Source organism: Heterodontus francisci, chromosome 35, assembly GCF_036365525.1.
Source record: "Heterodontus francisci isolate sHetFra1 chromosome 35, sHetFra1.hap1, whole genome shotgun sequence".
NCBI classification, from domain to species: domain Eukaryota; kingdom Metazoa; phylum Chordata; class Chondrichthyes; order Heterodontiformes; family Heterodontidae; genus Heterodontus; species Heterodontus francisci.
In genome coordinates, this window is record NC_090405.1 from 49,823,507 (window position 1) to 49,847,337 (window position 23,831).

Sequence of the window (23,831 nt, forward strand, 5' to 3'; positions counted from 1 at the left end):
TAGGGATGGGCAATAAATGCTGGCCTGACCAGCGACGCCCACATCCCATGAATGAATTTTAAAAATCACACAAGGAATGAATTTAGTTGTGCTTTGTACCCAGGCTTTTCTGATGCCTGGTGATGTGATTTGACCTCATTAAGTGCAACTATGTACCCAAGATACAAACCTCTACCGGCCTCAAATTAACGCTTGAGAAGCAAATGTTATCCTGCCAAAATTCAGTCTAATACACACCCAAATGATAATGATTTAATGGAACAGGCAATTTCTCAACTATTTTCAATTCATTTTCTCCTGTCTCCCAAAGACACTGACTCTTACTGGTGTCTAGACCCATGGGCACTAAATGCCCTTCCCCAGAGGCTATTGGACGATGGAGGGCATCATCGACAAGCCAGATGCTGTTTTCACTGTGCACTTTCCAACAGGTGATTCCCTGGATAGTGATTGGGACCAAGAATCCTGGTTCCTTTTCCATAGCACAAGGGCATTGAGGTCAGTTGTAGCAACCCTAAATGGTGTGCCAGTGGAGACCAGCTAACTGTGCTAAAACTGGGAATAGATCCTGGGATAGTCTTGTCTGTAAAATGTCACTATTCTAACAAGAGCAAGGAGTTCTCCCTATGTCCTGGTCAACACTCCTTCCTCAACCAAAACCATCAAAAGCAATAACTATTCACATAATAGTAATGACAGACACAGCTAAGGAGCACTCTCACCTCTGTGTCAGGAGGTCATGTGTTCCAGCCTCACTTCAGAGACTTGAGCACATAACTCAGACTGACACTTCCAGTGCTGAGGGAGTGCTGTCTTTCAGTTAAGCTGTTAAACTAAGGCCTCGTCCGCCCTCTCAGGTGGATGTAAAAGATCGCACGTCACTAATTTGAAGAAGAGCAGGAGAGTTCTTCCTTATCTGGTCATTATCACATTGCTGTTTGTGGGAGCTTGCTGTGTGCAAATTGGCTGTTGTGTTTCCTACATCACAACAGTGCATACGCTTCAAAAGAACTTCATTGGCTGTAAAGTGCTTTGGCACATCCTGAGGTCATGAAAGGAATGATATAAATGCAAGTCTTTTTTAAATACACTGCTATTAGTGGAAACTTGCTGTACAGGAATCGTGCTGCGTTTGTCTGCCTATCAATTCTGCCCTTCTAGCAAAAAAGACATTGTATGCAAACTGTTTTCTAATTTGAAGAGACTATATGAATGCAAGTTCTTTCTTAACTTATTTATCTTGAAGTTATCCAACTAAATTGCTAGATTTTATAATTGCAGGACTCAGGAATAAAAAAATCAGAAGTATTGGCAACATTTCGGAAGTAAACTCTGAACTATTAGCAGTACTATGCTGAAATACTCTCTCGGACATATCCAAAATTCAAAACACCTGTATAAAGAGGCTGTGATGTGGGACTGAACGTTGCTTTCATGGCTCTTGCTTCTAGTACTGTGAGTTACTGGTGACACCTTAGGTAGTTAGTGTCACCAGATCCAAGAGGAAAGTTGCTTCCTTCCATTCTATTGTCCCCTTTCCAATAATATCCAATAGTGGTGATTTGAGACAAACAGGCTGACAAACCTTTTGCAGTGTTTCAGTTTATTTGGAACAGAGCAGCTGTCAAAATTGAAAAAAAAAATTACAAAGTTAAATTTGTAAGTATTTTGTATCAAACCAAAACCTTGCATGTTTAATAAAATTAAGGCAAAGTTATCCTACAATTCATACGATATTGCCTCTTGATATAGGACAGCCATTCTGAAGATAAAGGGAGGGCATATTGGAGGACAGTGGAAGCATGTACATCGTTTTTGGATGGTTCAGCTTGCTTGGGCAGAACAGTCCGTGGTTAAAATGCCTCTCTGCACAATAAAAGTTTGTGTACACAGCAGAGATGCATTGGGGCTTAGTGATACTGTCACTGACAAAATGGTTGTAGAAACAATCCAACTGTCCCCATAACACAAACCACAACAAAAATCCAGAGGAACAAGCGATCCACCACCATGGCCACATATTTCCAGTCTTCAGTCACCTGGAAGACAAGACATTCAATGTATATATTTAGATGAGACTCCTTTATTAGCAGTCCTTAAACAATCCAAGTTACTTTTTATAATTCACACAACACTAAACAAGGCCACACCGTACATCGTTCAGCTTTTTTACACTTCTCTTGAATCTCCCTCTTTTATGCTCAGCTGGCTGCGGAAAGTCTCCCTCTACTCCAGTTGCGATTATCTTTTAAAGGTGAGGTTTCTTAAAAGGATCGTAGCCCTTACTGGGGGATTCAGGGCCCTCATCAGCTTATGGCTGACACACCAGCCCTCAATCACCTATCTATCTATATATACTCACATACTCCCCTTCTCTCCTGAATTGCTGCTGTACAGTCCTACACTCTTGGGTAACTCACCTCAGAAACCAATTTTCATGTGCGAGTCTAGCCAGTTACTATTAGGAGGTGGTGTAACTGTGCAAGGCAATGCAGTCAAACCCCGATCCCTGCACGTGCATTCCAGCAAAGGCCGACTTAGCAGAGATCAGGAGTGAGAACACTGGCTGATTTGTTTTATCCTTTCACAGTCCACAGAATCTTACAGTACAGAAGGAGGCCATTCAGCCCATTGTGCCTGTTCCAGCCCTTCGCTAGAGCTATCCAATTTGTCCCACTCCCTTGCTCTTTCCCCAAACCCCTGCAGATTTTTCTTTTTCAAGCATTTATCCAATTCCCTTTTGAAAGTTACTATTGAATCTGCTTCCACCGCCCTCTCAGGCAGTGCATTGTTAAACGAATAATATATTGCATTTTATATGTGTAATATATTTATCACAACTCGCTGCGTCAAAAATTTTTCCTCATCTCCCCCTCCGACTTTTAATTATCTTAAATCTGTGTCCTCTGGTTACTGACTTTCCTGCCAGTGGAAACAGTCCCAAGTTAATTGTAGCATTTTGACAGTCTTATTGCAGAGCAGGGATTAGACCTAAGACCTTCTGGGGTTTAAGGCTTAGCACCATCCGTGGTGCCACCATCCATGCTGCCTATCTGAACTAAGGCATTGACAGAGCTCACCTTTGTGTTTAGTGAAAACTCTGTTTCCTTTAGGCTTTGACTTCAAAGTAATTTTAGTATCTCCCTCTATAATGGTTTTCTGGAAAAATGTGCAGAGTTTAATATTTAGCAAAGGTTCTTGACAGAATCAGAGGCAGAAACACCAGTCACCAGACCCAGCCCTCAGCCACCAAATCTCATGTATGAAAAGTAAGAGGAAAGGATTTGCAATATATAGCACCTTTCATGACTCAGGGCTTTGAAATATGGCAGTGCACCATGCACTCATTTCATATGAGGTTTAGGTTTCCATTTGCATTTGGCCTCTCCTATCTTTAAAAAAATACTTTTGTTTGGTGCAGTTTGTGCTCAAGGTAAGAGATACTCATGCTGAGCAAGTGGAACACTTTTCCCACTTCGCCTCAAGCATGGTCAATCTCACCATTATGGATTTGGTTATTGTCATAGAGGCATAGAGTTATACAACACAGAAACAAGCCCATCGGCCCATCGTGTCCGTGCCAACCATCAAGCACCTAACTATTCTAATCCCATATTCCTGCACTTGGCCCGTAGCCCTGTATGCTATGGTGTTTCAAGTGCTCATCTAAATACTTCTTAAATGTTATGAGGGTTCCTGCCTCTACCACCGCTTCAGGCAGTGTGTTCCAGATTCCAACCACCCTCTGGGTGAAAAGGTTTTTTCCTCAAATCCCCTCTAAACCTCCTGCCCCTTACCTTAAATCTAAGCCCCCTGGTTATTGACCCCTCCGCTAAGGGAAAAAGTTTCTTCCTATCTACCCTATTGAATAGAGGTGAGCTGGTTAAGCTACCCTAATGTTCCTTTAATTAAATATTTGGGAATGATCTTCTCACATCTTTCACTACTGGATATGATTAAAGAAGAAGCTCATTATCTGAAAGGTGATCCCTCTTCCACCTCTAGCTTCCAACCTCTCCGTTGTAACCTTGACCCTTAATTGTTACGTTATTCTACAATTAATACCACGATTAACGTCTTTGAAACTCTCTTCTTCCCCAAATACTCTGCCCTTTTGCTTGTCCTTGTTCCTGTGACCTCCCTGTGCTGAAATCAAGGTTCATCACAAGGTCTCCTCCTCTAAATCTTTCCCAGCACCTCAAAACTACAGCTCTCTTCAACTTCCTTCACTCTTCCTCCTACAGGTTTTTAAAATCCAAGTGCTTGCCACCTAATCTCTACCATCTTCTCCCCTACTTGCTCATCTCCTTCACTACTTTCCTTGGCCGTTTACCCTGAATTCGGTGTGGTTGACCTGAGTTTCTCAAAGAGAAAAAAAAGACTATAATCTAACAAAAGTAGTGAATTTCAACATTGGAATTTGATGGAGAAACCCACATTGTGTTAGAATAACAGAGGGGACGTGAACAAGCAACATTGACACTGCTTTAAGTAGGTTAACAATGTGACAAGTTAAAGCCCAAAAAGAAAGACATGCATTTCCATAGCACCTTTCACAACTTCAGGACATCCCAAAGCCTTTTACAGTTGATTAGGTACATTTGAAGTGTAAACACTGTAATGATGTAGGAAATGGGGCAGGCAATGTTTACCCAGCAAGCTCCCACTAATAACATTATGATAATGACCAGATAATCTGTTTTAGCAATGTTGTTAAAGGAGGAATTTTAGCCAAGACACTGGGGAGAATTCCCTTGCTGCTCTTCAAATAGTGCCATATCCTCTTTTTTTTGTCAACCAGACAGAGCAGACAGGGCCTCAGTTTAACATCTCATCCAAAAGATAGCACCGCCAACAGGACGGCATTGGGAGTGTCAACCTTGAATTTCTGCTCAAGTCTCTGGAGTGGGATTTAAACTCACAACAACCTGAGGCAAAGGTGAGAGTGCTACCCACTGAGCCATGGCTCACACCACATAAGCCTAGAATGTGGATCTGTGGCCTTACTTGATCTAGTAACGTCACACTTACGCTTTGATTTTCATCATCATTCTTCATGTGGTCTGCGATGAATTTCACCCCATTGATAGCTTCCAGCACATTGGAGGAGTATTTTGTGGAAGCTCTCAGCCTTAAATCTTGGTGGCAGCCAAAGCCATCAGGTGCTTCCATTATGTTGAAGTCATACACTTTGGCAGATGTCGGGTTTATAAAGAAAGTCGAGTTCTTGTTGCTCTCTTCTGGACTGATGTGGGCACTGCAGAGATTGTTCTTCCTGCGTTGGTGTAATTTTTGCTTAGTCCAATTGTTTTGAGGTCTCTTTATAAACAGGAGGGCAGGCAACCTATCCAGGAAAATCCTCTTCACCCATTGGGGCATGGTGTGTGTGCTGGGGGAACGATGGTGAATGTTGAGCACGCAGACACTGGTCACTATAGAAAACGTAACCAGCACCATGGTGAACATGAGATACTTCACAATCAATGGAACATCTAAGGAGGTTGGAGGAACAATCTTGGAAATCAATAAGAGAAAGACAGTCAAAGCTAGCAGAACGGAGATGCACAGAGTCATCTTCTCACCACAGTCTGATGGGAGGTAAAACACCAGAATGGCCAGCGACGTTATGAGAATACATGGGATGATGAGGTTGATGGTGTAGAAGAGGGGCTTCCTTTTAATGATGAAGTCATATGTCACATCGACATATGTTGGGTCCAATGGATGTGTGTTTCTTCTCCCTGGGAGTGTCACTATGTCCCACTCTCCGCTGGGAGTGAAATCGTCCATGCTTGCACCATCAGTCTTGGGGATCATGTCGATTTCGGTGTGGTCATACGTCCATGACCTGAATTTCATGGAACAGTTTTGCTGGTCAAAGGGGAAATGCTTCACTTCGATCTTGCAGGCGCTCTTGTAGATGGCAGGTGGCAACCAATAGATACTTCCATTGAAGGAGATGATGGCATTGGTGTATAGAGAGACTTCATAGGTCCCATCAGCACTAAAGTGAGAGAAAAAAGTTTGCTGAGATAAATAGAGGGAAAGTGATAAAGAAGGAATAGAGCATGAGTAGAAAGTGGCACTTGGGATGAGGAAGAAAATTTGAGTGGAGCAGCTAACACACGAGTTGAAATCACATGGTACTGACTGTCTTCAGATGAAGTTCCTCTATTTGTTATTCTACAGAGACCTCAGCTTATTTAACTGGTTTAATGTTCTCTTAAAACAGAAGATATAAGAATTTCGTATGAACTGTTACATTGGCTGCTAATATCTCACAACTTAATTGAAAATATTACGCAGAATTCCCACATCCGCTATTTCATCTATTGAATTTATGTTATATTAGTTCATAGCATTGTTATAATAGTGGACACAGAAATTTCATCTGAATATATCAGCGTATCCCTCACTAATACCACACAGTGAGAAATCTTTCCAACTACACTGACAAAAGGGATTTGAAAGAACATAGAAATTACAACACTGACACAGGCTGTTTTCCCCAATCAGTCCCTGTTGGTGTTTATCCCCCACATCAGCAGTCATCATAATCTTTGCACAGTGGCGCAGTGGTTAGCACTGCAGCCTCACAGCTCCAGCGACCCGGGTTCAATTCTGGGTACTGTCTGTGTGGAGTTTGCAAGTTCTCCCTGTGTCTGCGTGGGTTTCCTCCGGGTGCTCTGGTTTCCTCCCACATGCCAAAGACTTGCTGGTTGATAGGTTAATTGGCCATTATAAATTGCCCCTAGTATAGGTGTATGATAGGGAAATATAGGGACAGGTGGGGATGTGGTAGGAATATGGAATTAGTGTAGGGTTAGTATAAATGGGTGGCTGATGGTCGGCACAGACTCGGTGGGCCGAAGGGCCTGTTTCAGTGCTGTATTTCTAAACTAAACTGAACTAAAAAAACTAATCCCTTTATCCCCCTTTACTTTGATCCACTATCCAGGGTTGTCCAACATACAGCCCGTGGGCCAGGATCCGGCGCACCAAAGGTTTCCATCGGTCCACGGATGTAAACTGTGCCCGGAGCCATTCCTCATCCTCACCAGGGCTCCGTGACCGGAGATGCAAAATTTCCCATTGTTGTCTTGTTGCAGTCCGGCCTTTCTAAAGAACATCGCGCTGTCAGTTTCACAGCTTACATTTGCTGACAGCGGAAAAAGCTGTTCCCCAACTTCGGACAGATCCGGAGATTTTTTTTATAAAGCCAGGCGGAAAACCCCAAATCTGTCCGAAGTTGGGGAACGGCAGTTCCCGCTGTCAGCTGTGAAACTGACTTGCATTGTTTTTTAAAAAACTGATCAACCATCTGCTGAACATTCCCGCTCTCTGCAACTGTCAGAGAGAAAGGGGGACGAGGGGGGGGGGTGCTAACAGAGAGAGAGAGGGGGACAGAGAGAGAGAGGGAAAGGATGACAGAGATAGGGGAGATGGAGGGAGGGGTGGACAGAGAGAGAGAGGGAAAGGGACAGGGCAGAGACAGAGGGGATAGAAAGAGAGTGTGATCAAGAAAGTAAGTCAATAAATTAATCTTCTCATTTAAAGCTTCTTCACAAAAATGTACATTTGTTGCTGTTTTGATTAATGGTAAGATAAATTTTAATGCTTTTATTTTTCCAAAATTGTCTCACCGGCCCCCCCATGTAAGACAAAAATTATAATGTGGACCCCCCTCACCACGCGAAAAAGTTGGACAACCCTGATCTAACCTGTTCTGAAATGTTGATGTAGCCTCTGCTTCAATCACAAACTCTGACAGTACATTCCACAGCCTCACACGCTCTGTGTAAAGAAGCTCCTCCTGTAACCATGTCCCCTTGTTCTAGATCCCTCTACAACTGGAACAGTTTGTTTCTACTCTGTCTCATGCTTTCAGAAATTTTAAACACCTCTATAAAGTGTCCCCAATTTTTCAAGATATGAGGTAGGAAGAGAAATGCACAAAATGAAATAAACCAAAAGGCAGAAGGTTTAAGAGAGAATTAAAGGGACATGCTAACAGATGGTGCTTTCCCCAATGTAAGTGCCTGGCAAACACTGCTTCCTACAGGAAATGTTCACTCGGAAAACCACTGCATTTAGGGCAAAACATCTGGATCTCAGTAGGGGACAGTAGTTGTGATGCTGCAATTGCAGTCTGCACCCCTTGACTAGAGAGGGGGAGAAATTCAGCCAAGTTTGTTGCTCCTGATCACTATTCAATGACTGCTCTTGGAAAGTCTATGTTTTGTGCAGAGTGTCTGTTGTCACCACTGTGTTAGCCAATGAATTGGTGGCAGGGGGTGCAACTTACAGCAGGACTTACAGGAAACAGTGCATGACAAGGAACAGTCTAATTAATCTGCACACTACAGAAAGCAGTCTACGTAAACAGCACACTATAGGAAATAGTCTATTTAAACAGGGAACTACAGCAAACAGTCTACAGTGTCTATTTAAAAAGAGTCTTTATGAACAAGAGGAAACAGAACTCATCACCAAAACTGCATCAGTAGTTAAAAGCAAAGAGATTTGTCCAACAAAATGCAGTGAGTGGAGGTTAGTTACACAAAATCTATCCCAGTCCCTTAAAGGAGTGATTGACGGGGAATTGCCCCACCTGATTCTAATGTCCTTCAGGGAAGGAAATCTGCTGTCCCTACCTGATCTGGCCTACTTGTGACTCCAGACCCATAGCAATGTAGTTGACGCTTAACTTCCCTCTGAAATAGTCTCGAAAGCCAATTACGGGTAATAAATGCTGGACTTGCCAGCGATGCCCACATCCCATGAAAGAATAAATATTTAAAACATTCTGACTGGGAATAGTGTATACAGCCATGCTTGTGGGTATCAGTTGTGAATGCAAGCAGGCTTGGCTTTGAGGTCACTCCACAAATACCCTGACAACAATCACTGTCAGAAGTGGCTCAGTGGGTAGCACTCTTGCCTCTGAGTCAGGAGGTTATGCGGCTACAATCCAGAGACTTGAGGACAAAAGTGCAGTACTGAGGGAGTGCTGCACTGTAGGAGGCATCATCCTTTCGGGTGACGGACCAAGGCTTCATGCGCCCTGTCAGGTGGATGTAAAAGATTGCTTGACCTTATTTCGAACAAGAGCATGGGACTTCTCACTGGTGTCCTGCACCAATATTTATCCCGCAACCAACATCACTCATTATATTATTATCAATTATACAAGGCCTTGGTGAGACCACATCTGGAGTATTGCGTGCAGTTTTGGTCTCCTTATCTGAGGAAGGATGTTCTTGCTATGGAGGGAGTGCAGCGAAGATTCACCAGACTGATTCCTGGGATGGCAGGACTGACGTTTGAAGAGAGATTGGGTCGATTAGGCTTGTATTCGCTAGAGTTTCGAACAATGAGAGGGGATCTCATAGAAACCTACAGAATTCTAACAGGACTGGACAGACTAGATGCAGGAAGGATGTTCCCGATGGTGGGGGAGTCTAGGACCAGGGGTCACGGTCTAAGGATTAAGGGTAAGCATTTAGGACTGAGATGAGGAGAGATTTCTTCACTCAGAGAGTGGTGAACCTGTAGAATTCTCTACTACGGAAAGCAGTTGTGGACAAATCATTAAATATATTCAAGATAGAGTTAGATATAGTTCTTATGGCTAATGGGATCAAGGAATATGGGGAGAAAGGGGAACAGGTTACTGAGTTTGGATGATCAGCCATGATGGTATTGAATGGCGGAGCAGGCTCGAAGGGCCGAATGGCCTATTCCTGCTCCTATTTTTCTATGTTTCTATTATCTCATTATCATCACATTGCTATTTGTGGGATCTTGCTGTATGTAAATTGACTGCTGCATTTCCTACATTACAACAGTGACTACACGTCAAAAAATACTTCATTTGCTGTAAAGTGCTTTGGGAATCCTGAGGTTGTGAAAGGCACTGTATAATTTTTTTTTTCTTTATATGGGCTTTGAACTTACTTGTTATACAGTACGATGTCTGGGAGCCAGATATTCTTGGCGTGTATCCTTAGCTTGCGAATCCCTTCAAACTGCTCAGGGTCCCAGCTCAGCCGATAGTCGTTCCATTCCTGCAATGGAGCACACAAGCAGAAGTGATCCTGCCTCCATGCTCAGAGTGAACATTCCCACATTCTGGAAAACATTGAGAGGCACTGACCTGTTTTAACCAGACGTTTGTCGTCATTATCTGTTCACGTTCATTCTAAACACAGAGGGTGGGGAGAGAGGTGTGGGACACAGAGAGTTAACATGAACAATATTTGTAAATGTCATGGAATGGTTTTACACATGCCTATGTCCCTTTAAAGCCGATATACAGTGGGATTTAATCCCAAATTTTCCCGCTATTACAATTCCAAAGTACTTAGAATCCCAGTCTATGCTGTGTTAGCCCATCTCATCTCAGCTAGCAGCAGCTATCCAGTGACTCCTGCAAGGAAAGTGTGTAACACTTGCGGATAGAATCTGGCAGGAACATACAGGCCCAGGAATGGTCTATTCGGCTGCTCCCTCTCCCTTGATCAATAACTCAGCTGATACTCACTATCTGGACTCATATACTAGAGGAACAACCACTTGGGGAAAGGACCAGAGGGATCCTGTGGAACTATAACCCAGCATGAAGCAGTGCCTTCAGGAGAGGAAGGGGTCCACTTGTGGGGGCAGGCAGGAACACAGAAGACCCCTTGATACACATGCACACATTATGCTATAACAAAATCCTCACGATCATTTAAGGTCTCCGCCATGGCTCAGTGGTAAAACTTTTGTCTCTGAATCAGAGGCTGTAGATTCAGGCTTCACTCCAGATCGCATAATCTAGGTTAACGCTGAGGGAATGCTGCACTGTCAGAGGTGCTGCCTTTCAGGTAAAATGTTAAATTGAGGCCCTCGCAGGTGGATGAGAAAAGATCCCGTGGCACTGTTTAGAGTAGAACCTGGGAGTTCTCCCCAGTGTCCCAGCCAACGTTTATCACTCATCCAACATCATAAAAGAAAATTGATCTGCTAACTTATCTCATTGCTGTTTGTGGGATCTTGCTGTGTGTAAATTGGCCTCTGTGATTCCCTGCATTACAACGGAAGCTACACTTCAAAAGAAATTTATGAGCTTTGGGTTATTCTGAGGTCGTGAAAGGTGCTGTATTGTTTCTTTAGTTATAGGATAAAATATATTAGGACATCTCATTGACTTGGCTTTGGGTTGTTGGAACTACTAGATTATATTGTAGCCACCACCTCACACCATCCTCCAGTCTGTGTGGAGATAAAGTTCATACGTTGTCAATGTGAATGGCAATTCTGATTTCGAAACATTAGAATTTTGAGTAGAAAGGACCATTAAATCTCAGTTCAAAACACAGATAAACAATACTTCAGATGCACAACTGCTGTGGCAAAAATAGTGAGCAAATGCTTCATGTGACTCTCCTTTGGTATCTTAAAGGAGGCATTTACCTATAAACAATAAAATAGCAGGTACAGAATGCCACATAGCAGTTTGAAATCGGTTTAAACCATCTAGAAATCGAAAGCTACTATCAGTAAAAGTGATCCTGAAGCTGCTGAATTGTCATTAAAAATAAAACTCAACTGGTTCGCTATTGTCCTTTAGGAAAGGAAATCTGCCATCCTTACCCAAATCTGGCCTACATGTGACTCCAGCCCCACACCAATGTGGATGACTATTAACTGCCTTCTGAAATGGCCTAGTTCTATCACACAGGGTAACGATGAATGGACAATAAGTGCTAGTCTTGCCAGTATTGCCCAAATCCCAAGAATTAATTTTTTAATAGGCTACTGTCACCAACAGTTCTTTCAGACTATAATCACAGGCTGGATTTTACATTGGGCGGACGGGAGCTGGTCACCGAGGTAAAAGTGGGTGGCGAACCCGCTTCCGCCCAGCCTGGGGATCTGTCCCGCATTTTACGGGTCCCCAGGCTTTAATTGTTCCAAGGCGGGACTTCCACCCTCATTGAGCTGCCCCCCCACCATTCAGCGGGCCGGCAGCTCTTAGTCCCAGCAGCGCCACCGGGAGTGGTGACCGCTGCTGGGACTGCAGCCCAGCCGACGGCAGATGAAGACAGGGAGCCGGGATTTCAGGTGAGTTTTGGTTGCCTCGCTGGGGGTAATTGGTCGGGCCCCAGTGAGGTAAGGGTGGTCATTTTGGGGAAAGGGGGCGCGTGTTGGGTGCTGGGGGAAGTTGGGGAAGTGGGGGCGGCCCTCAATAGGGCACCCTGTGCCCGATTTTCAGGGCCCACCTCCGGGGCGCTGAGAGGCCGCCAGCTTTTACCTGGCAGCCTTTCCCGGCTCCAGGGCGCCTGCTTGCGACGCGTAAAATCTGCTTGGAGGTGGACGAAAGCCCTTAAGTGGCTGTTAATTGGCAACTTTAGGGCCTTGATTGGCCTGGGGCGGGCAGCCAGTTTTTTGCCCCCCACCCCCCGCCCTGCATAAAGTGAGGCGGAGGTGGGAGTGGGTTGGGAAGGCCTCCCGGAGCCTCTCGCTCCATTTTATGCCACCCCACTCGCCACCATCCGGCTGGTTGGGGTGGCGTAAAATTCCGGCCAACATCTTTTGCCAAGGTACTATCCACCTCCCTCTTAGATTTGCTTTCCACCAATTCCCTGGATAATCTGTAGCCATACATTCCCCGCCCTCCGTGAAGCAGTTAAGTCCATCCGGTCTGTTCAGCACCCCTCCTCTGAGATGCAGTCTATTCCCCTGGCTAAGCAAAGCCTATGATTGTATCAAATCATTTATTAAAGTACACAACTCAAGCAGTCTCTGCCCGTTCTCATTCATCCTTCCAACGCCATAGCGCCCAAGGCAGGAGGGCCATGAGTCATGGTCGGCCCCAACCCTGGCATTAAAGTCCCCCAGCAGGAATAGGTGTTCGGTGTTGGGGATGCTGCTAATGATGTTACGGAGTTGTTCATAGAACTGGTCTTTAGCTTCAGGTGGGGAGCAGAGTGTTGGAGCATAGATGCTGAGTAGGTGTACTGGACCAGAGGTGGTGAGCAGTCGGATGGACAGTATGCGTTCCGAGCCATTTGAGGGAGGCTCTATCATGCTGAGCAAGGAGTTTCTGATGGCGAAGCCCACTCCATGCTGTCTTGGTTCTTCAGGATCCCTGCCCTGCCAGAAGAAGGTGTAGTCTTGCTCTGCTAGAGAGCCACTCGCGGGGAGGCGAGTCTCCTGAAGTGCTGCAATGTCCACATTGAATCTACTGAGCTCGTTGTTAATGATGACAGTCTTCCGAGAATCGTTGATTTGTGTAAGGTCTTCCGACAGGCCAGGACACATAGTTCTGACGTTCCAGCTTGCAAAGCGAAGGGCTGGTACCTTCTTTCCTTTTTTCATGTTGTTTGGTGCGGTGTATCAGTCCACCTTTCGGGCAATGACCCTGAGCTCCAAGCACCCATTGAAGCAGGCAGACTGTGGCGGGACAGAACCTTATTGACCGGGGACTGCCCGGTTTGAGGCGGGCGGTAGCTGTCCAGTGAGGTGCAATGACCTCTTCCACCGACAAAGGCAACCCGTGGCGCCCAGTTTCTACGCCAATTTATCTGGACTTATAACCCGTAACTGCTGCCTTCCGTGTTGTTTTAGTCGCTGTGAGGCAACTATGGAGTGACCTCTCCACGGCGCATGCCTGGGCAAATTTATGGAGGTTGAGAGTTGCCCAATCGTCAAAACCCCCCTCTCGGCCTTTCTGGTGGGGTCCAAAGGAGTGCAGGACACGACGTTTGGCACCAGTATGGCTGCAGGAACTGCCGGAAACATGCCAAAGGTGACACATGACCGCCTACGGGGTTCCGCTCCGGATTTTCTGTTAGGGTTTACTCCCTTAGCCTTGGTCTCTCCCGAGACGCCCACAAGGCAGTGGGGTTGTTGGGGCCCCTACACAGGTGTAGGATGCTTGAGTTGTGTACCTATCATAACCTCTGCATCACCAACTCGTTCTTTCACACTAAACCCTGTCACCAGGTTTCATGGAGGCACCCAAGATCACGTCGTTGGCACCAGCTAGACCTCATTGTCACAAGGCGAGCCGCCTTAAACAGTGTTCAAATCACACGCAGCTTCCACAGTGCGGACTGCGACACCGACCACTCCCTGGTGTGCAGCAAGGTTAGACTCAGACCAAAGAAGTTGCATCATTCCAAGCAGAAGGGCCACCCGCGCATCAACATGAGCAGAATTTCACACCCACAGCTGTTACAAAAATTTCTAAATTCACTTGTAATAGCCCTTCAAAACACTCCCACAGGGGATGCTGAGACCAAGTGGGCCCACATCAGAGACGCCATCTATGAGTCAGCTTTGACCACCTACGGCAAAAGTGCGAAGAGAAATGCAGACTGGTTTCAATCTCATAATGAAGAGCTGGAACCTGTCATAGCCGCTAAGCGCATTGCACTGTTGAACTACAAGAAAGCCCCCAGCGATTTAACATCCGCAGCATTTAAAGCAGCCAGAAGTACTGCACAAAGAACAGCTAGGCGTTGCGCAAACGACTACTGGCAACACCTATGCAGTCATATTCAGCTGGCCTCAGACACTGGAAACATCAGAGGAATGTATGATGGCATGAAGAGAGCTCTTGGGCCAACCATCAAGAAGATCGCCCCCCTCAAATCTAAATCGGGGGACATAATCGCTGACCAACGCAAACAGATGGACCGCTGGGTTGAGCACTACCTAGAACTGTACTCCAGGGAGAGTGCTGTCACTGAGACTGCCCTCAATGCAGCCCAGCCTCTACCAGTCATGGATGAGCTGGACATACAGCCAACCAAATCGGAACTCAGTGATGCCATTGATTCTCTAGCCAGCGGAAAAGCCCCTGGGAAGGACAGCATTACCCCTGAAATAATCAAGAGTGCCAAGCCTGCTATACTCTCAGCACTACATGAACTGCTATGCCTGTGCTGGGACGAGGGAGCAGTACCCCAGGACATGCGCGATGCCAACATCATCACCCTCTATAAAAACAAAGGTGACCGCGGTGACTGCAACAACTACCGTGGAATCTCCCTGCTCAGCATAGTGGGGAAAGTCTTTGCTCGAGTCGCTCTGAACAGGCTCCAGAAGCTGGCCGAGCGTGTCTACCCTGAGGCACAGTGTGGCTTTCGTGCAGAGAGATCGACCATTGATATGCTGTTCTCCCTTCGTCAGATACAGGAGAAATGCCGTGAACAACAGATGCCCCTCTACATTGCTTTCATTGATCTCACCAAAGCCTTTGACCTCGTCAGCAGACGTGGTCTCTTCAGACTACTAGAAAAGATCGGATGTCCACCAAAGCTACTAAGTATCATCACCTCATTCCATGACAATATGAAAGGCACAATTCAACATGGTGGCTCCTCATCAGAGCCCTTTCCTATCCTGAGTGGTGTGAAACAGGGCTGTGTTCTCGCACCCACACTTTTTGGGATTTTCTTCTCCTTGCTGCTTTCACATGCGTTCAAATCCTCTGAAGAAGGAATTTTCCTCCACACAAGATCAGGGGGCAGGTTGTTCAACCTTGCCCGTCTAAGAGCGAAGTCCAAAGTACGGAAAGTCCTCATCAGAGAACTCCTCTTTGCTGACGATGCTGCTTTAACATCTCACACTGAAGAATGCCTGCAGAGTCTCACCAACAGGTTTGCGTCTGCCTGCAATGAATTTGGCCTAACCATCAGCCTCAAGAAAACGAACATCATGGGGCAGGATGTCAGAAATGCTCCATCCATCAATATTGGTGACCACGCTCTGGAAGTGGTTCAAGAGTTCACCTACCTAGGCTCAACTATCACCAGTAACCTGTCTCTAGATGCAGAAATCAACAAGCGCATGGGTAAGGCTTCCACTGCTATGTCCAGACTGGCCAAGAGAGTGTGGGAAAATGGCGCACTGACACGGAACACAAAAGTCCGAGTGTATCAGGCCTGTGTCCTCAGTACCTTGCTCTACGGCAGCGAGGACTGGACAACGTATGCCAGCCAAGAGCGACGTCTCAATTCATTCCATCTTCGCTGCCTTCGGAGAATACTTGGCATCAGGTGGCAGGACTATATCTCCAACACAGAAGTCCTTGAAGCGGCCAACACCCCCAGCTTCTACACACTACTGAGTCAGCGGCGCTTGAGATGGCTTGGCCATGTGAGCCGCATGGAAGATGACAGGATCCCCAAAGACACATTGTACAGCGAGCTCGCCACTGGTATCAGACCCACCGGCCGTCCATGTCTCTGCTATGAAGACGTCTGCAAACGCGACATGAAATCGTGTGACATTGATCACTAGTCGTGGGAGTCAGTTGCCAGCATTCGCCAGAGCTGGCGGGCAGCCATAAAGACAGGGCTAAATTGTGGCGAGTCGAAGAGACTTAGTAGTTGGCAGGAAAAAAGACAGAGGCGCAAGGGGAGAGCCAACTGTGTAACAGCCCCGACAAACAAATTTCTCTGCAGCACCTGTGGAAGAGCCTGTCACTCCAGAATTGGCCTTTATAGCCACTCCAGGCGCTGCTTCACAAACCACTGACCACCTCCAGGCGCATATCCATTGTCTCTCGAGATAAGGAGGCCCAAGAAGAGAAGAAGATTTATTAAAGTTTAGTTCATCTGCATCATTAAATCTTGAGAGTGTTCCCTCCAGTGTGAACAAACCCAGTTTCTGGGTTTGGTTTGGTCTTCTCTGTAGCCTTGGCCAAGCCAGGATTTTTCCCCATGTAGAGCCCTGGCTAGAATTGGTCACAGTATCCCAGGTTCTATATCAACGTTATAACTCTGAGGCTTCTGATCTTCATCGATTTTAATTGCTCAATCATTGGCAACCTTGCCTTCAACTGCCTAGGCCCTAAGCTCTGGAATTCCCTCCCTAAACCCCTCCGACTCTTTCCTCCTTTAGAACTCTACTGATCAGCTACCTCTTTGTCCAGTCACCTGTTCTAATATCTCCTCATGCAGCTTTGTGTCAAATTTTGTGAAGTGTTGTGGGATGGTTTACTGCATTAAAGGCGCTATATAATTACAGGTTTTTTGTTGATCTGAACCTTGGCTATACAAAGAACAAAGAACAGGCCATTCGGCCCTCCAAGCCTGCGCCGATCTTGATGCCTGCCTAAACTAACACCTTCTGCACTTCTGGGGCCCATATCCCTCTATTCCCTTCCTACTCATGTATTTGTCAAGATGTCTCTTAAACGTCGCTATCGTATCTGCTTCTACCACCTCCCCTGGCAGCAAGTTCCAGGCACTCACCGCCCTCTGTGTAAAAAACTTGCCTCGCACATCCCCTCTAAACTTTGCCCCTTGCACCTTAAACCTATGACCCCTAGTAACTGACTCTTCCACCCTGGGAAAAAGCTTCTGACTATCCACTCTGTCCAAGCCACTCATAACTTTGTAAACCTCTATCATGTCGCCCCTCTACCTCCGTCGTTCCAGTGAAAACAATCCGAGTTTTTCCAACCTCTCCTCATAGCTAATGCCCTCCAGACCAGGCAACATCCTGGCAAACCTCCTCTGTACCCTCTCCAAAGCCTCCAAGTCCTTCTGGTAGTGTGGCGACCAGAATTGCACGCAATATTCCAAGTGTGGCCTAACTAAGGTTCTGTACAGCTGCAACATGACTTGCCAATTTTTATACTCTATGCCCCGACTGATGAAGGCAAGCATGCCGTATGCCTTCTTGACTAGCTTATCCACCTGCGTTGCCACTTTCAGTGACCTGTGGAACTGTATGCCCAGATCTCTCTGCCTGTCAATATTCCGAAGGGTTCTGCCATTTACTGTATACTTCCCACCTGCATTAGACCTTCCAAAATGCATTACCTCACATTTGTCCGGATTAAACTCCATCTGCCATTTCTCCGCCCAAGTCTCCAACCGATCTATATCCTGCTGTATCCTCTGACAATCCTCATCACTGTCCGCAACTCCACCAACCTTTGTGTCGTCCGCAAACTTACTAATCAGACCAGCTACATTTTCCTCAAAATCACTTATATATACTACAAACAGCAAAGGTCCCAGCACTGATCCCTGCGGAACACCACTAGTCACATCCCTCCATTCAGAAAAGCACCCTTCCACTGCTACCCTCTGTCTTCTATGACTGAGCCAGTTCTGTATCCATCTTGCCAGCTCACCTCTGATCCCGTGTGACTTCACCTTTTGTACCAGTCTGCCATGCGGGACCTTGTCAAAGGCTTTACTAAAGTCCATGTAGATAACATCCACTGCCCTTCCTTCATCAATCGTCTTCGTCACTTCCTCAAAAAACTCAATCAAATTAGTAAGACACGACCTCCCCTTCTGTCTCTCGCTAATAAGTTTGTTTGTTTCCAAATGGGAGTAAATCCTGTCCCGAATAATCCTCTCCAATAGTTTCCCTACTACTGACGTAAGGCTCACCGGCCTATAATTTCCTGGATTATCCTTGCCACCCTTCTTAAACAAAGGAACAATTTTGGCTATTCTCCAGTCCTCTGGGACCTCACCTGTAGCCAATGAGGATGCAAAGATTTCTGTCAAGGCCCCAGCAATTTCCTCCCTTGCCTCCCTCAGTATTCTGGGGTAGATCCCATCAGGCCCTGGGGACTTATTTACGTTAATGCTTTGCAAGACCCCCAACACCTCCTCCTTATTGATAATGAGATGACTGAGACTATCTGCACTCCCTTCCTAGGCTCATCATCCACCAAGTCCTTCTCTTTGGTGAATACTGATGCAAAGTACTCATTTAGCACATGATTAACTTACCACATTGATGAGCTGTGCCAGTGAGACCTGAAAGACAATAGAAACCAGCTCAGAGTTGTTGCTAGCCGGTCGGATCAGCTTATTATACCTCTCCGGATTCAGGAGGTGATTCATTAGCTTCTCCTCAATCTCTGCACTGTAGCTACCTGCGGAAAAGGAAACAGCACTTTAAGACCAGCGTAATATTGCTTCAAATTTATAAACCTTTTCATTCCCCCGCCTCTCCCAGGCACAAACTATTCGCTGGTGAAGAGCACGGGCAGAGAACCTTATCCAGGCCTCTGCCTCTCATGCTACTGAGCTGGCTGCTAGGTGGTAAAAGTGGCTCGGTTGGTTTGATACTAATTCAAGCTCAGTTAAGGGAAGGTGAACAATGTAGATTTAATGGTGGTGAGATGCCTGGTGTTCATTTTGCGACTCACGAGGTTTACCAACCCTGGTTTGATATCCTCCTGGAGGTTTCATCATATGTCCTCCAGGATACAACTGCCCCACCCAGTCAAACAGCCTGTTTTCCCACCTCCAGTATTTTTATAACTAAAGGAAGTGTTCATAGAAAACACACCATTTTTTAATATCGCTATGATTTTGATAGGATCACAGAATAGAATCATAGAATGGTTACAGCCCAGAAAGAGGCCATTTGACCCATCAAGCCCCATGCCAGCTCTCTGCAAAAGTAATTTAGCTAGTCCCACTCCCGGCCGTTTCCCATAGCCCTGCAATTTTTTTCCCTTCGGGTGTTTATTTGATTCCCTTTTCAAAGCCACGATTGAAACTGCTTTCACCACACTCTCAGGCAGTGCATTCCAGATCCTAATCACTCGCTGCAAAGAAAAAGATTTTCCTCATGTCGCCTTTGGTTCTTCTGCCAATCACTTTAAATCAGTGGCCTCTGGTTCTCAATCCTTCCACCAAATAGGAACAGTTTCTCTCTGTCTACTCTGTCCAGACTCCTTATGATTTTGAACACCTCTATTAAACCTCCTCTCAACGTTCTCTTTAAGGAAAACAGCCCCCCAATCCCCAACCCGGTCTATCCATGTGACATAGGTTTTCTCCTGGATTTGCTTGGAGTAGTATCCAGGAGATTAATCTTTAATTCCTAGAGACTCAAGGACAATCCTGGACAGTTTGCAAAGCTACTACTCACTCCAATCCAATGGCACAGATAAGATTGTGTGTACTGCTGACCCCAGCTGATAACCCAGGGTCAAGTTCATTTATTTTTGATCAGTAGCCTGTGGAATTCCTGCCTCCGTTGAGGAATTAACCTCGGTGAAAGGGCAGCGGGAGAAGAAAGTGACTGCACATGCCTCAGGCCTTGAGGCTAGGCAGTATGCCTGTTCGGTCTACGGCTGGCCAAATATAATAATTTTTTTTCCAGAACTCTTACCTTCACCAATGCAAATGATTCACCCAGGAGTAAATACACCAGACAAAATGACTTAGATTTAGATATACAGCACTGAAACAGGCCCTTCGGCCCACCGAGTCAGTGCCGACCATTAACCACCCATTTACTAATCCTACACTAATCCCATATTCCTACCACATCCTCATCTGTCCCTATATTCCCCTACCACCTACCTATACTAGTGACAATTTTTATAATGGCCAATTCACCTATCTTTTGGCTGTGGGAAGAAACCAGAGCACCCGGAGGAAACCCACACAGACACAGGGAGAACTTGCAAACTCCACACAGGCAGTACCCAGAATTGAACCCGGGTTGCTGGAGCTGTGAGGCTGCGGTGCTAACCATTGCGCCACTGTGCTACCACTTGTTAAATTCTATATCCTGGATCTACATCCATAACACCAGGACCACACTGAGAGTGTCCAACACTAGGTGCAAATGGGCAGGGAAAATGTCCCCATCAGTTGTGTATCTTTTGATTCTACCTGTCCATTTAACCTCCTCCACCCCTACAACTCTCCAAAATCTCTGGATTTCTCCCATTCTGTCGTCTTGTCCATCTTCCCCATCCTTGAACCTGCCGTTGGCAGTCCTGCCTTCAGACACCCAGGCTCTAGTGTCTGGAATTCTATCCCAAACCCCCATCTCCACCTCTCTCTTTTCCTTAAAACCTAACTCTTTGACCTGGCATTAGACACTTCGCCTAATGTCTCCTTCTTTAGCTTCGTGTCAATTTTTGTTTAATTACACTCATGTGAAGCACCTTGGAATGTTATATTATCTTAAAGATGCTATATTAATAGATTGTTGTTGGTGCACCCTGTCAAATGATAAGTGACACTCGAGTAAGCTACCAGAGAACCAGTGACCCCCATCATACCCCAGCATGATTTGGCACCTTCAGGGATGAGAGGTGGGGAAGAATTATTTTTCAGAGATGCTCCTTAGAATTGGAATGCAAAGGAAGCAAAACATAGCACCAGATGTAGACTCTGTATGAAGCTGAGACAACAGAATCAACCTTCTGAGACTCATAAAACTATGAGATGTAGGGTTGGCAAGCCTGTCATTTTAAGGTTTGACAAAAAAGGCTGGCTAAGAATATTTCTAAAAATTCAGATTTAAAATAGCCATTAAAAACTAAAAAGCCGGACGCATCTCAAAGTTACACATCATTCTGGCAACATCTTTGAGCTACTTTTAACAGGACTGGGTGAGTAGGCAGTTAGCAGTTGAAGGTATCAGTATGCTAGAGGTTTCTTCATGTCGATGGTCATAAATGTCAAAGTAGGCAGTTCCAAGAGAGAGTGAGTTATATGAGAATGGGATTTGTAATGTGCAATATTAAACTGGCTTAGTTCCCAGAGAAGGAAAAGTGGAACTCTGTCTTTCTAATTCTCTCTCACACCCCATACACACACACTATACTCAGTATTATGCAGATTTATTAGTTTTAATCAAATGTGATCAAGGCCAACAATCAATCAATCAATCGAGTATGTGACCTCGTGTCAAGTATTCAAGCCTTCACACAGATAATGCTCTCGCACTAATACATAGTCTTAGGGAGGGATCCTGAAGAGATGAGATTTCCAGAGTCGAGGGCTCATGTTGAATGCAATGCAAGAGATGTCAGCCTATTGACCTGGTGTGATTGACTCCAAGATCCAATGTAGACTTTGTTATTTACAGCATTGCTCCCTCCACACACCGTATCACCGAAACTAACAGAAATGGTATTCCATCTTAGTCAATCTCTAAACATCCAAAGTAATGCAATCTCTAAACATCCAAAGTAATGCACATTTCAGCATCTTTCCTTTTCAGTTTACAGGAAGGGTGGACATTTCGATATGGAGATGTCTTAGCAGTTTGCTCTCCTTCATTCTTTCACTGTAATTCACACTTCCAAGTGTCCAATGTCTCTTGCACCAATAGTCTTCGCCTTGTCAGTTCCACCCTCTCGGCGCCCGAGTAGGGTCACAAGCTCAGTTCGCTCTGCATCGAAAGGCTCAAAAGAAAATAATAATAAAAAAAATCACTATTGACCCTAACTGCTCTGCTGCAGTCACACAAACGACATTTCCCTCCTATTGCAGTCGAGTTTAAACATACAATATGTGTGAGAGACTTTCACGATTTGCAATGTTAATAACACAAATTCGATGCAGCCTGGCGGGCTGTTTAATGTCAACCTGTGCAGTTACATATCTGTTGCACAGATTTTGCACCAGTTAAATCTAACTTCTGCTAATAGGAGGGATAAACGAAGCACTTACTTGTTGCAATAGTTAGTAGGCACAGGTAGAGCATTGAACCCATCTCCGCTGCAGACTTGCCACGCTGTTCTGACTAGGGACCGTGGTCGTTCAGATCACCAGTAGGTTTTTTTTTAAGAGCTAATAGTTGATAACGTCTGGTGAGACAAGCAGATGATAAGAGCTGGGAGCCAATATAACAGGGATTTAGCAAAGAGGAGTGAGTCTGGGAGAGGAAGGGAAGAAAGCGTTTGCTAGGTTCAATACTTGGGAGCTCTCCGTGGTGCTGAATCAGATTTCTGCCGAGAAAGGGGAAAGTGAGCGAGGAGAGGCGTCACGCAACTGCAGGCTGCGGCAATGTGTTCAGAACATAACAGCCAGGCGGGATACACAGACCAGCTCTGCCCCTAAGCTAATAAAACATTGGCTGTCCCATATCAAGTTACACATCCTCGGTTGCTACGACTGAAGCTCTTGGACATTGTCCTCTAGGTGATGTACAACAATAATCCCCGCGTGTGTGTGAGTCATTCACATGTAGAACTAGTTCAAAGAATCATACAGCACAGAAGGAGGCCGTTCGGTCCGTCGTGCCTGTGCTGGCTCTTAGAGCTATCCAATTCATTCAACTGCCCCCTGCTTTTTCTCTAACAATAATAGTCTACAAATCAGCAATATTGGCCGAGAAACACGTAACACACCAACAGGACATTCCTCCGTCCCCTAATTCAGGGGCGACTCATTTAAAATAAATAGCTTGGGGTAGAAGGAGAGTTTCTTATGAACGTGCTAAAGGGCAGTTGCATTAATTCTGTTGTTCAAAAGAATAGCCAGTAAAGACACAATGGAGCAAATAAATGCCCTACTTCTGTGCTGAAAAGTTCAATTCATTAGTCATAGAGTCACGTACGGTATTGAGGGAGGCCATTCGGCCCAATCCAGTCAGTCCCACTCCCTGCTCCATCCTGGTAGCTCTGCAAGTTTATTTCCTTCAAGTGGCCATCCAATTTCCTTTTGAAATCATTGTCTCTGCTTCCACCCCCCTTGTGGACAGCAAGTTCCAGATCATTATCACTCGCTGTGTAAAAAATGTTCTTCCTCATATTCCCTCTGCATCTGGTGTCCAAAATCTTCAGTCTGTGCTCTCTAGTACTTGTACCATCAGCTAATGGGAAGAGTTTTTCCTTGTCTAACTTATCTAAGCCTGTCATAATCTTGTATACCTCAATCAAATCCCCCCTCAATCTGCTTTGCTCCAGAGAGAACAACACCAACTTTTCCAACTAACCTGTAACTAAAATCCCCCATCCCTGGATCCATTCTGGTAAATCTCCTCTGCAACCTTTCAAGGACCCTCACATCCCTCCTGAAGTGTGGTGTCCAGAACTGGATGCAATA

At 45.5% G+C, this 23,831-nt stretch overlaps 1 protein-coding gene across 1 annotated transcript; it reads right to left on the reverse strand.

Moving 5' to 3' along the window:
* Window positions 1–1,922: 1,922 nt before the first annotated feature.
* Window positions 1,923–22,497, reverse strand: LOC137350502 (neuronal acetylcholine receptor subunit beta-4-like). The gene is made up of 6 exons (XM_068015159.1): window positions 22,455–22,497; window positions 18,756–18,901; window positions 10,157–10,201; window positions 9,958–10,067; window positions 5,032–6,004; window positions 1,923–2,039 (listed from the first exon to the last, which is right to left on the reverse strand). Exons 1-6 carry the CDS (start codon window positions 22,495–22,497, stop codon window positions 1,923–1,925), a joined length of 1,434 nt encoding a protein of 477 aa, XP_067871260.1.
* Window positions 22,498–23,831: the final 1,334 nt, after the last annotated feature.